The following is a 13,425-nucleotide window of genomic DNA, read 5'->3' on the forward strand; positions in this document are numbered from 1 at the left end:
AAAAAAAAAAAAAAAAATGACTTTCTTACAAAGCAACTAACCTCATACTTAAACTCTATACTTACAATGTGCTTCTTGCAAGAACCTAACACTTCTTCGTACTTTGTTTCCTGACAGCTCTGAACACAGCTCGACACCCCCTGAGGCTGTAAGTTGATTAGCTTTTCAATGTATTTATCTATGGTATGTGAGGAAAAAATTAATGCCAGACACCCAGTACTGCAGAGACTGTGGAAAGGAAAAGGTCAGGAAGACAAGTCCACAGACAGAGTAGGCCTGAGGGCTCCGGACCTAGGCTGTCTCAGGGAGCTCTGCAAACATGGCTACCCAAGCCCATTGTGTAGTTCTACGTTCAGCCATTGACCTCAGAGGGCCTTTGCAGTGCCCTGGCTCATCTGGTACACCATAAGCCTGGGGATCCACCAGAGGGATGATAGTATAACCTAAGCTTTAATCTTACATGGCTCACAAGAGCATCTCAGAAACAAAGCCAGTTTCCCATGACCTCAGCCCTCCTGTTGGTTTTCAACTCATGTTCTGTACAGAGAGTATGTTCTACGGAGTGAGCACGTGGATCACCCTAGAAGAGTCTGAGAGGAAGATGAGTATAGATGGCGAGGGGAGGGCCAGGGACCAGGCTACATCAGTGACAGAAACTGAGGAAAGGTTTACCACCAAGGCATTTGACCTTGAGCATGTTCAAGCCTTAAGTCAACAAATGTTTGCTGAGCGCCTCCCACATACCCAGCCCTGCAAATGTCACATGAAGTGGTAACGAGGTGTCTAACTCCAGAAACTGGTGTCTGGTGTGCAGGCTGAATGGGGACATAGAAAAACATTAAAAATAGACAAAAATGATGAGTCTGGTGGCAACATGGTGGGTTGAAGCACACAATGGACACCCAAAGGGGAAAACCTTACAACTTTACATGTTAAGAGTTTGCAACTTGGGTCCCATATATCAGCTCTGAGAAAATGGGGATGTGGCCTGGAGGCTGACTCTACAGATCATCACAAGCCCAAAGTTAATGATATACCAGGCTCTGTGCCCCGGGGAGGCAACCTGGAAGGCATGATCCCTGACTTCATATAACTGCCCACCTAACGGGGCAGAGACCTTTATGCAGATAGGTATTAACTGAGCATGAAGAAGACAAACCAGAGATAGTACCAAGTGGGAGGCAGATGGGGTATCCTGAAAACATGATGCCTGAACTCAGCCTTGGAAGCGGAGGAGTTTATCACACAAAACACAAAAACAAAGTGTGTCCCAGAGAGAGGGAATAAGGTAGGCAGAGGGTAGGTAGCATGGCCAGGGGTGGCAGCTCAGGCCTGTAATCCTAGCACTCTGGGAGGCCAAGGCAGATGGATTGCTTAAGTTCAGGAGTTCCAGACCAACCTGAACAAGAGCAAGACCCCATATCTACTAAAAATAGAAAAACTAGCCAGGGGTTGTGGCAGGTGCCTCTCTATTCAAGAGGCTGAGGCAATGAGAGCTCTTCAGCCCAAGGGTTTGAGATTGCTGTGAACTGTGATACCACAGCACTCTACCCATGGGAGACAGAGTGGGACTTCGTCTCAAAAAAAAAAAAAAAAAAATGAGGTTCGCCACCCATAGCTCAGTGGTTATGGCATCAGCTACATACATCAGGACTGACGGGTTCAAGCCTGGCCTGGCCCTGCTAAATAACAATGACAACTACAACAACAAAAATAGCCAGGCATTGTGGCAGGCACCTGTGGTCCCAGCTGCTCGGAAGACTGAGATAGGAAAATCGCTTGGGCCCAGGAGTTTGAAGCTGCTGTGAGACGTGATCATAGCACTCTACTGAGGGCAACATAGTGAGACTCTGTCCCAAAAAACAAACAAACAAACAAAGAAAAAGAAAGGGTAGGCAGCATAGACTCTTATGCCTGCTGGAGAGGGACATGCAGGCAGAAGAGAGTAAAGAGACCACAAACAGGACAAGACCTGGGAAGGGAGAGGAGGCAGCAGCAACAGTAACAACCATTCCTCCCAGCCCTAAATCACCATTTGTCCTGAGGGCACAGAGCTGAGCCACTGCACCTAGAGCAAAGTGGGTACATAGGAGGGGTCCAATCAACCTTTGTTCAAGGAATCCCTTGAGGCAGCAAGACCTAAGAAGAGGCATCTGGAAAACCCCAAATATTTAGAGACCTGAGAGATGGACTAAGGTCCACCTCCAAACCAGACATTTTCACTGGACTAAACACACATGTACAGAAGCCCTACAATTGTGTTCCCTGACTGTGACAACTAGCTTGTGGACTGCTGGATGACACTGATGAAAGCGCTCTTCCCATCTCTTGCAGATAGACGAGGTGCAAGTGGTGATGGCTGACGTTCTGAAGAAGTTCTGGTCTAACCTCACTGGTAGGTGGAGCCTCACCTGTGGCTCAAGCGGCTAAGGCACCAGCCACATACACCTAAGGTGGCGGGTTCAAATCCCCAGCCCGGGCCCGCCAAACAACAACGATGGCTGCAACCAAAAAAAGGCCAGGCGTTGTGGCGGACACCTGTAGTCCCAGCTACTTGGGAGGCTGAGGCAGGAGACTCGCTTGAGCCCAGGAGTTGGAGGTTGCTGTGAGCGTGATGCCATGGCACTCTACCCAGGGGGGATAGCTTGAGGCTCCGTCTCAAAAAAAAAAAAAAAACCTGTATAACTTGTAGAAGAGCCAGTGTCCCAGGAGAGGTACCAGGGTGGGGGCCACACAGCAGAGTATGCCTTGTCACTGGGCCCAGGTCATTCTATCAGCAGCTAGATCACAGAGCACTCTTTGTTTTGAAATGAGCTTTAGCACCTTGAGATGGCAAAAAAATGAAAACCAAGGCAAAACGCCCCTGATCCTCCCAAAGGAATCTAGTGTGCTAAGTGTCTCTGGGATCGACATCATCATGATGCTAGATCAACTGGGATTCAAAACAGTGCAAATAACACCAAACAGCAGAGCCTTATCTTTATAAGGCAGTGAGATCAGAAATGCCAGCATATCACTTGGCATCAATATTTGGATACTTGTCAGGTCTCCACCTTGGCACTGGACACTCACCAGATTTCACCTTAGTTCTGGAGTCTTCGGGTCCTTGCTACCCCTCCTCTCCCTCTCCCCCCAGCAGACTGGGAGAAACTACATAGGTCTTTACTCAGATCACTCCACTGAGTGGGCAGGGAAGAGATTTTTCCAGAAATATTTCCAGTGGACTGTGGCTAAAACAACCCAGCCCAGGGATTATTTTGTTAATTCACACCATAAGATGGTCGTTCTTTGTTGCAGAACTACTTCAACGATGGAATATACCACCAGGAGTAATCTCAAACCTTCTAGACAATACCAAGGTTGAAGTGCTTAAATCGGTAAGAGAGAAAAATACATATTTTTTCCTTTTGTTCTTATGTCCACTCCATGCTTGGATCTTCAGAGAAATGAATGAGGCCAGTGAGACTGGGCTTTACAGTGCGTTCCTGACCGCCCCATCAGCTCCATCCACTCTCTCCTTCTCAGAATTGCTGCCCACTGTCCTTTCTGTCACTATGTAAGAGTGACTCTAAGTCTTTCTTGATCATATATAATAAGATAATCTGGGCTCAGTGCCTGTAGCTCAAGCGGCTAAGGTGCCAGTCACATACGCCAGAGCTGGTGGGTTTCAATCCACCCGGGCCTGCCAAACAACGACAACTACAATCAGAAAATAGCCAGGTATTGTGGCGGGTGCCTGTCGTCCCAGCTACTTGGGAGGCTGAGGCAAGAAAATCACTGGAGCCCATGAGTTGGAGGTTGCTGTGAGCTGTGTGATGCCATAGCACTCTAAAAAAAAAAAAAAAAAGATAATCTGCCCCATCTTCCCCAATGGGGCTCTCACACTTAACAACTCAATCATTTCTTCTGAAACTTCATCACTCCCTATACCCCCTCGTCCTGTCACCTTGCCCGAGCCTCTCATTCTCTGCCTCAGTGACTCTAATGTCCTTTTTCCCACTTATCAAACCCTGAAACCAGAGTCAATTGGAAGAAGAACAAGTTTCATGAAAAGCAGTTAAAACAATGGGATGTTTATTACACTCTGTCCCAAGAAGGTGGTTAAATAATGAGGATGAAACTAGGGAAGATATACTAGAGAGTAAAGAAGTTTAAAATCTCCTTAACCTTTAGGCCAGTGGTTTTCAACCTTTTTTATTTCACAGCACACTTGAGCCTATAGTTAAACTAAATGTTAGCCTATAGTTAAACTTCTGCAGCACATTAAATTATGTTGATCCCGGCTCGGCGCCTATAGCTCGACCGGCTAAGGCGCCAGCCACGTACACCTAAGGTGGTGGGTTCGAATCCCCAGCCAGGACCCGCCAAACAACAATGATGGCTGCAACCAAAAAATAGCCGGGCGTTGTGGCGAGTGCCTGTAGTCCCAGCTACTTGGGAGGCTGAGGCAGGAGACTCGCTTGAGCCCAGGAGTTGGAGGTTGCTGTGAGCTGTAATGCCACGGGCAATCAGCCCAGGGGGACAGCTTGAGGCTCTGTCTCAAAAAAAAAAAAAAATTATGTTGATCCCAAAAAAAGAATAATAAAAAAAAAGAATATACTTACTATGCTTTCAACTTCTTTCAAAAATAATTTAATTAATGATCTTTAAAATTTTTTAGGACCCACCTAAGATACTCTCAGTACACACCAGGGTGTAGGGGCACACCAGTTGAAAATCACTGCCTTAGTCAAGTCCATTCTTGGTAAATCTGCTTAATGAGTATATACCTAACCAAGAAAACATCAACTTTCATTTTGGTTCAAACCTCAGTAGTTGTACATTTCTGTTTTTACTTAACCACCGAATTTCCTTGTACCTGTGGCCAAATCAGTTACTAGAGTGTAGAGCGTGATAAACCAGCATCTGCCTCAGTGTTAGCTTTCTGCCTCCAACTCTTACACTCCAGAACTAGAAGAAGCCTTGGAAATATTGCTTAATACCCCCAAGTCTGCCTTGAGTCAAGAGGTTTGACCAGATGAATGCCAACCCTGGGGCAGTTGTAAGTGACAGAAAGCCCTACTAAAGCTGGTGTAAACAACAATAAAAATTTTAGGAAATGAACATTCAGGAGTGGTGTTAGCATCAGCAATGGCTTCATCTAGGCTCTAAATAATGGGAATCAATAATAAATAGAACCCAGAATCAAGCTATGGGTTCTATTACTTCTGGATGGGCTGTTTTGCCTCTACATGGAAGCCCTCCCATCCCTTGCAAAGAGCTTCACTCTCTATTTCCTTCCCAAACAATCACTACCCAGAATTAATCTCTCGGACTCCCATTGGCCTGACTTGTTCCATGTCCCCATCCCTGCTGCAAGCACTGTGATCAGAGGAATGGAGTGTATTGTTTGGCATAGACTAAACCTATAGTCAGCTAATATATTTAAGGACATAATCGGTTATCTTTTATTTCTCCACAGACGGATTTTCTGGCAGCAAAATAAACCCAGCATATTGAAGCCAGGTGATATTCTACAATGAAAGCAAAAACATTGTGTAAAACTTTTCTATTAAATGTTATGCAAAGGCTATCCTTAAAGATTAAAGAACTAAGTAGAGTTAGCATTCTTGAAATGTCAACTATCCTTTAGAATTTCAGTAAGTACCTTGAATTACCAATGTAAGAAAGGCAAAAATTCAGGAATTTTTGACATCTCTTTAATAAACAACCTGTTTTCATGCAAAAAAACATGATTCACTTGTCTTCAGTTCCTGTAAATACAAATTTCTGGCTCAGCACCCGTAGCACAGTGGTTACAGTGCTAGCCACATACACCAAGGATGGCAGGTTCAAACCCAGCCCAGGCCAGCTAAACAATGACAACTGCAACAAAAAAACAGCCAAGCATTGTGGCAGGCACCTGTAGTCCCAGCTACTTGGGAGGCTGAGGCAAGAGAATCACTTAAACCCAAGAGTTAGAGGTTGCTGTGAGCTGTGACACCACAGCACTCTACTGAGGGCCACATAGTGAGATTCTGTCTTAAAAAAAAAAAAGAATTTCTTACTTAGGACATAAAAATTAATAATAAATAATGAGGGTGGTGCCTGTGGCTCAGTGGGTAGGGCGTCAGCCCCATATACCAAGGGTGGTGGGTTCAAACCTGGCCCCGGCCAAACTGCAACAAAAAAATAGCTTGGCCTTGGGGCACATGCCTGTAGTCCCAGCTACTCAGGAGGCTGAGACAAGAGAATTGCCTGAGCCCAGGAGTTGGAGGTTGCTGTGAGCTGTGTGATGCCATAGCACTCTACTGAGGGCAATAAAGCAAGACTCTGTCTCTACAAAAAGAAAATAATAATGAATGATGAAGCAACAAGACTATTAACTTACCTACTTTGCTAGGGGACAAACACTTAAGACTTTTCTTCCCCCCTGCCTGCCATTCCCCTTCCCAACTCTGAATGCTTTCATTTTCATGTTGGCCCAATATGAGAATCATATAGGAGCCAGAATCCAACTTTTCCATGTTAAATAATATGTTTAGATTTTGTTAAGTACTTGAGGATATACCTAGGAGCAGAATTGCCGGGTCATCTGTTAATTCTGTGTTTAACGTCTTGAGGAATAGCCAATCTGTTTCACACAGTAACTGAACAAATTTTACATTCCCACCAATAAGACATAAGGGTTCTGATTTTTCCATTTCCTCACCAACATTGAAGGTTTTTAAGTAGTGAGGGTATGTTTTATAAAGAACACGGACCATAAGCGGCAAGAACAAAAGCAGGCAGCCCGGTTGCCCGGTGATTGACAATGGGGATGCAAACTAGGATGGTGATGAAGAGAAACACACAGATGACAGAGATCTTGAGGCAGAATCTACCAGACATGGTGTGCTGGTGACAGAGAAGGTAGAATCCAGCTGGGTGGACAGTACTACTTACTGCAGTGGGGCTGACTGTGAAAGGTACTGGCCTAACTATTCATAGGTCACAGTGAATAGTCACAGGCACTGACTATTCACAATAGCCAAAAGGTGTAAACAACTCAGTCCTTGGACTCACCCCACTTTTATGCATGTACACAACAATGCATGTGACTTCTATTGCAACCTGTGCATATCAGGGTATCCGGGGATGAGTCTCTATGTTGTCACTGTATTTGGGCTGGTCATTTAGCATGTGCCCTTAGCTTATCTGTTGTCTTTCCTCAGAGGGTAGCTTTGTTTGTGGCCTTGAATGTTGTTTCGCTTTACCATCTGAAATACAGAATTGGACAGAATGGTTCCTGGTCACATATTTTAGGATTTGGTGTAGGGGAAGTGGCTCCTTAACCACTAGGCTTGTCCCTCACAAGCCCCATTGAGCCATCATCCTTCTCCTGGATTCCAGATCCTGTTTCATGAGCACTGAGTCTTCTTTCCACCTGCTCCTCTCCACTGCTCTACTGGCCCCTTAGGAGCCCAGGCTCACCCTCCTTGCTGCTGAAGGTATAGACCATTGGATATAAATGAGGACACTCTTGCCTAAAGAGGCAAACAAATGTAGTGTTTATTAGTATATACGAAGAAATGTTATTCACCAGAGAATCATATGAAGTACTGATAAACGCTATAATGTGGATGAATCCTGAAAACATTATGCGAAATGAAAGAAGCCAAACACAAAACATCATATATTGTATGATTCAGTTCATATAAAAAATTCAGAAAAGGAAAATCCACAGAAACTGAATATAGAATGCTGGTCTCCGGGAGTATAGGGAATGGCTACTGGTGAGTAATTGCTCAATGGATAACCATGGAGGCAGTGGTTATACAACACTGGGAAAGTACTAAATGCTAATGAATTGTTCCCTTCAGAACAATTAGGAGGAACCTACTGTGGGTTAAAAGATTTTTTTGTTTTTTAAATACAGATAAAATTCATATAGTAAAATTAACTGATAATTTATTCATTAATTTTTTAACTGTTAATTTTATTATATTAATTTTATCTGTATTTAAAAAACAAAAAATCTGGGCAGTGCCTGTGGCTCAAAGGGGTAGGGCGCTGGCCCCATATGCCAGAGGTGGCGGGTTCAAACCCAGCCTTGGCCAAAAACTGCAAAAAAAATCTTCCAACCTACAGTAGCAACAAGTATGAAATGTACACAGATGTTAGTTTCTTTCTTTTTTTTTGAGACAGAGTCTCACTATGTTGCTCTCAGTAGAGTACTGTTGCATCACAGCTCACAGCAACCTCTAACTCTTGGGCTTAAGCAATTCTCTTGCCTCAGCCTCCTGAATAGCTAGGACTACAGGTGTTCACCATAATGCCTGGCTATTTTTCTTTTTGTTGCAGTTGTCATTGTTGTTTAGCTGGCCCAGACTGGGTTAGAACCCACCAGCCTCAGAGTACGTGGCTGGCACTGTAACCACTGTGCTACAGATGCTGAGCCAGATGTTGGTTTCTAAATACCATTCTTTTTTTTTTTTTGTAGTTTTTGGCCAGGGCTGGGCTTGAAACCCGCCACCTCTGGCATATGGGGCCAGCACCCTACTCCTTTGAGCCACAGGCGCTACCCTCTAATACCATTCTTTTAAAACAGGTCGGGTACAGGCTGGTCCCAAGGTGGTGAGTTATCTCACTCTAATTATTGTTTCCCTCCATCTGCTTGTTTTGGGTTTAATTCGCCCTTTCTTTAGTCCTTTAAGTAGGAGGCAAATTATTGATTTGAGGTCATAGTGCAAAGGATATAAAGGAAAGCAGAGTGTTTCATCATGGTTTTTGCTTTACTGGCTTAGAATAAATTAAAAGTCAACTTGTGCCAGGAAAAAAAAAAAAATTGGCCCATGAAGGAAATCCTCAGGTAAAATACACAGAATAAAGTGAGGCAATAGGCAGCTGAGTTAATGGCATCAAATGAAAATGTCAGAAAGATGGCTCGGCGCCTGTAGCTCAAGCGACTAGAACGCCAGCCACATACACTGGGGCTGGTGGATTCAAATCCAGCCCAGGCCTGCCAAACAACAGTGACAACTACAACCAAAAAATAGCCAGGCATTGTGGTGGGCATCTGTAGTCCCAGCTACTGGGAGGCTAACGTAAGAGAATCATTTAAGCCCAAGAGTTGTAGGTTGCTGTGAGTTGTGATGCCACAGAACTCTACCAAGGGCGACTACTTGAGACTCTGTCTCCAAAAAAAAAAGAAAAGAAAAGAAAAGAAAATGTCAGAAAGATGCAGAGCAGTTCCCCCCCCCCAACAAATGGCTCTCCTTACTTTCCCCTCCTTAACTCCTAGGATCCAGGGGAGAAAAGCAAAAAGGTAGCAGTGTCCACAACAGGAACTGAGTGGGGAAATAGTTAACTCAAAGACCACCGAGAAAACCTCAGAAACACTAACCAAGGTAAAAACGAAAATGAGGCCTGTGGCTCAAGCAGCTAAGGCGCCAGCCACATACACCTAAGCTAGCAGGTTCGAATCCAGCCTGGGCCCACCAAACAACAATGATGGCTGCAACCAAAAAATAGCCAGGTGTTGTGGCAGGCACCTGTGGTCCCAGCTACTTGGGAGGCGGAGGCAGGAGACTCACTTAAGCCCAGGAGTTGGAGGTTACTGTGAGCGTGATGCCACAGCACTCTACCCAGGGTAACAGCTTGAGGCTCTGTCTCAAAAAATAAATAAATAAAATAAAATAAAAAATAAAATGAGACCAAGAGGCCACTTTAAGTACTTTTAATGATTATACACAGAAAAGCTGTTTATGTAGCAGCAAAGGGATGCATCACCATCTGCAGTTTGCCTCACAGCTTCATTACCTCTTTCATTAGTGACCAGTAATAGCTCCTTTCAGGTTGGGAAGGAGTGTTCAAGTCAACTCTGGGCCATCCCCTCAGGTCAGGAATATGCCGAGAAGTCCTTCAGAGTCGTCCTGCAGATAGCATGTCCTTTGAGTGTCTGAGAGTTGGCAGAACTGATCTGAAAGAAAACCAGTCAGAAAAAAAACAAAACCAGTCAGAAGAAAGCATGGTAACCAGGACTGTACCACAGGGACTCAATGTAGAGCACCTAGAGAATAAGCCACCAAAAGGAATCTAATGGAGGTGATGACCACCAGAGACGACACAGTTCCTATAGGTTCCCAATCCCAGAAGAAAGAGATGCCTGCTGGAATGGCAATGCATATAATTTAAGAAGTCAAAAACAAGCCAGGCACAGTGGCTCACACCTATAATCCCAGCCCTCTGGGAAGCCAAGGTGGGAGAATCACTTGAGCTCAGGACTTCAAGACCAGTCTCATTAAGAGCGAGATCCTGTCTCTACTAAAAACAGAAGAACTAGCCAGGTGTGGGGGTGCACGCCTATAGTACCAGCTACTTAGGAGTCTGAGAAAGGAAGAAAACAAGACAAGTCACTTACAATTAAAGCAAAAATAAGCAAATGGAGATGCCTATAAGGGATTGTTTCCAGATCAATCACATTGCTAACTAGTAGGAATTACTCATCTTAGGCTATTCCTAGGTAATACTGAAGCAAGAACAGAATGGAGTGGGATCATAAAGCCCTGAGCCAGAAAACTAGTTGTGTTGTTCTAAGTTTTTGTCAGATGGACAGAATATGGAAAGATAGTTCTCATAGGAACAGAAATGTTTTGAGCGGGTAATATTTCCCGGCCAGTCCACAGAAGTTACATGCCAGGTGAATGAGCTTCCCTTAGCTGCAAGCCATGAGTCACGCCTCTCATGATTTAAGAGGGAGGTGACAAATAAGAACAAGGACAGAGGACAGAGCAGAGTAGAGGTGAGACACTCTGAAATGGGGAGAAGAACATAACACTGATTAAAGTCAGAAGGAAAAGAATCACATTCTCTGGGCCTCTTTTTCTACTTGCCTTGGCAATGGAGGCCCTTTCACTGTCTATGGCAAACATATCTTGCTCTGTAAGGCTGTATCTTGTCTTACTCTGTAAACCTACCTTTCTCTTCCTCAATAAACTTTGTTCCATGCTTGCCTTAGGGGGAAAAAAAAAAGAATCACACTCTTTGTCTCTCCCTTCTGTGGATGTTCCAGAGTTGGGTGCTAAAGGAGTTACCTTTGCTCCTCCCTACCTCATTAGTCTATAACCTGCCTATTGCTGGTTCAGGGATAAAGTGGACAAGAGAACCAGAAGAAAGAGAAAATGGGCTGGTGCCTGTGGCTCAAGTGGCCAAGGCGCGCCAACCATATACACCCAAGGTGTCGGGTTCAAATCCAGCTCGGGCCCGCCAAACAACAATGACGGCTGCAACCAAAAAATAGTCAGGCATTGTGGCAGGCGCCTGTGGTCCCAGCTACTTGGGAGGCTGAGGCAGGAGACTCACTTAAGCCCAGGAGTTGGAGGTTGCTGTGAGCTGTGATGCCACAGCACTCTACCCACGGGAATAGCTTTCAGCTCTGTCTCAAAAAAAGAAAAAAAAAAAAGTGCCCTTCCATTATAGGTTGAGAAGAGATTTTTATTTCACTAAAAGAAATTTTTCCCAAATTATCCAAATCAATACTTATTTTGCGGTACAAGCCAAAAGCCCAAAAGGACACTTTACCTTTACCAGCACGTAGTCCCCAGGCTGGGCTCTGATCCTGAGTCCAGGGTTAGTGACATCCTCCATCTCTGAGTCAGGGAAGATCACCTTAAGATTTCCATCATTCCGGCCACACAAGTCATTGGCAGAGCGTTTACTGAGCTGCAGAAAGAAAAGAGTTTATAAATTTGTCACAATCATAAATCCTTGGAGAGAAAATTGTGCCTTCTGTATCTGTCTCAGACCCCCAGAACATTCCTTAACCAAGGAATCGCTGAAGACTCAATGTTTACTGCTGCTTTGCCAACAAAGACAGTGTAGCAACAATAGAAATTCTGTTAAGTTTTGCTCATTATATTTTAATTAATCAATAAGTCTTTGTAGAATTGCCTTCTGTAGGAATGGACCCCAACAGGGCTACAGCCAGGGACTTCTGTGCGATGCATTTGGCAAAATGACTTTCAATCAATCCACTCACCAGTCTCCCAGTGATCACTCAGGAATGTTCTGAGGTTATTTAGCATCATTACTTGCCCCTACTGAATAGACAGACTTGAAGCTGGAGTCTCCATCATAACATGTGGAAGACAGGGCCAGGAAGGAAATAAAACCATTTTTGCCTGTAATCCCAGCACTCTGGGAGGCCGAGGCAGGTTGATTGCCTCAGTTTAGAAGTTTGAGACTACCCTGAGCAAGAGCAAGACTCTGTCTCTAAAATTTAGCCAGGCACAGTTGTGGAGGGCACCTGTAGTCCCAGCTACTTGGGAGGCTGAGGCAAGGGAATTGCTTGAGCCATAGAATTTGAGGTTGCTATGAGCTATGATGACATAGCACTCTACCAGGTGCTGACTCTATCTCAAAAAAGAAAAACATGGCGTGGCGCCTGTGGCTCAAATGGCTAAGGTGCCACCTACATATACCTAAGGTGGCGAATTCAAATCCAGTCCAGGCCCGCCAAATAACAATGACGGCTGCAACCAAAAAATAGCCAGGCACTGTGGTGGACGCCTGTGGTCCCAGCTACTTGGGAGGCTGAGGCAGGAGACTCACTTGAGCCTAGGAGTTGGAGGTTGCTGTGAGCTGTGATGCCACAATACTCTACCCAGGGTGACAGCTTGAGGCTCTGTCTCCAAAAAAAAAAAGGAAAACATTTCAATAGGATTAACTTCTAGAATATACAGTTGTCTTTCTCTTCTAGCCATGATAAAATGATAAGAACCAAATTTACCGTCTAGCCTTAAATAACCAGGAAATTGGGCAAAATATATGAAACAACTATTTTTAGATATTAGACAAGAGTTCACACAAGACTGTGATCTGTGAGGGAAGGCAAACAAATAAAGTGAGCCCTCCAGTCAGTCTGCTTCCTGCCAGAAGGCACATACCAGACCAGAGCATGTGAAGCAGGGAGACCTCGGGCAGAGCAGGAGGTCTAGAGATGAAAGAGCTAAACAGAAAAAGAACACTAGGCCATGCATAGTGGCTCACTCTGGAAGGCCAAGGTGAGTGGACTGCTTGAGCTCATAGTTCAAGACCAGTCTGAGCCAGAGTGAGACCTCACCTTAAAAAATAGCCAGGCACTGTGGCAGGTGCCTGTAGTCCCAGCTACTTAGGAGGCTGAGGCAAGAGAATCAATTGAGCCCAAGAGTTGGAAGTTGTTTTGAGCTGTGATGTTCACAGCATTCTACCAAAGGCAACACAGTGTGAATGCCTCCAAAAAAAAAAAAAACCTCTAGAAATATGCACAGGTTCCCCTTCATTCTTTGCAAAATACTAACACATGCATGAGTAGAGTAAAACTCCATGAAGTCAGGCAAAGAAAGTAACTTAAGGGCTCGGCGCCTATGGCTCAAACGGCTAAGGCGCCAGCCACATACACCTAAGGTGGCGGGTTCGAATCCAGCC

General features: G+C 44.7%; 1 protein-coding gene across 1 annotated transcript in view; it reads right to left on the minus strand.

Moving 5' to 3' along the window:
* Positions 1 to 9,687: 9,687 nt before the first annotated feature.
* CDK5RAP1 (CDK5 regulatory subunit associated protein 1) overlaps positions 9,688 to 13,425 on the minus strand; it is a 40,450-nt gene continuing 36,712 nt past the window's right edge. Inside the window, exons 11-12 of the mRNA XM_003788238.3 lie at positions 11,542 to 11,682; positions 9,688 to 9,940 (exon numbers count right to left, since the gene is read on the minus strand). Of these exons, the coding sequence (XP_003788286.1) occupies positions 9,860 to 9,940; positions 11,542 to 11,682 (222 nt within the window). The 3' untranslated portion in view covers positions 9,688 to 9,859. The remainder of the gene's footprint in view (positions 9,941 to 11,541; positions 11,683 to 13,425) is intronic.

This window comes from Otolemur garnettii, unplaced genomic scaffold, assembly GCF_000181295.1.
Source record: "Otolemur garnettii isolate 467f Iridium unplaced genomic scaffold, OtoGar3 scaffold00025, whole genome shotgun sequence".
NCBI lineage: Eukaryota > Metazoa > Chordata > Mammalia > Primates > Galagidae > Otolemur > Otolemur garnettii.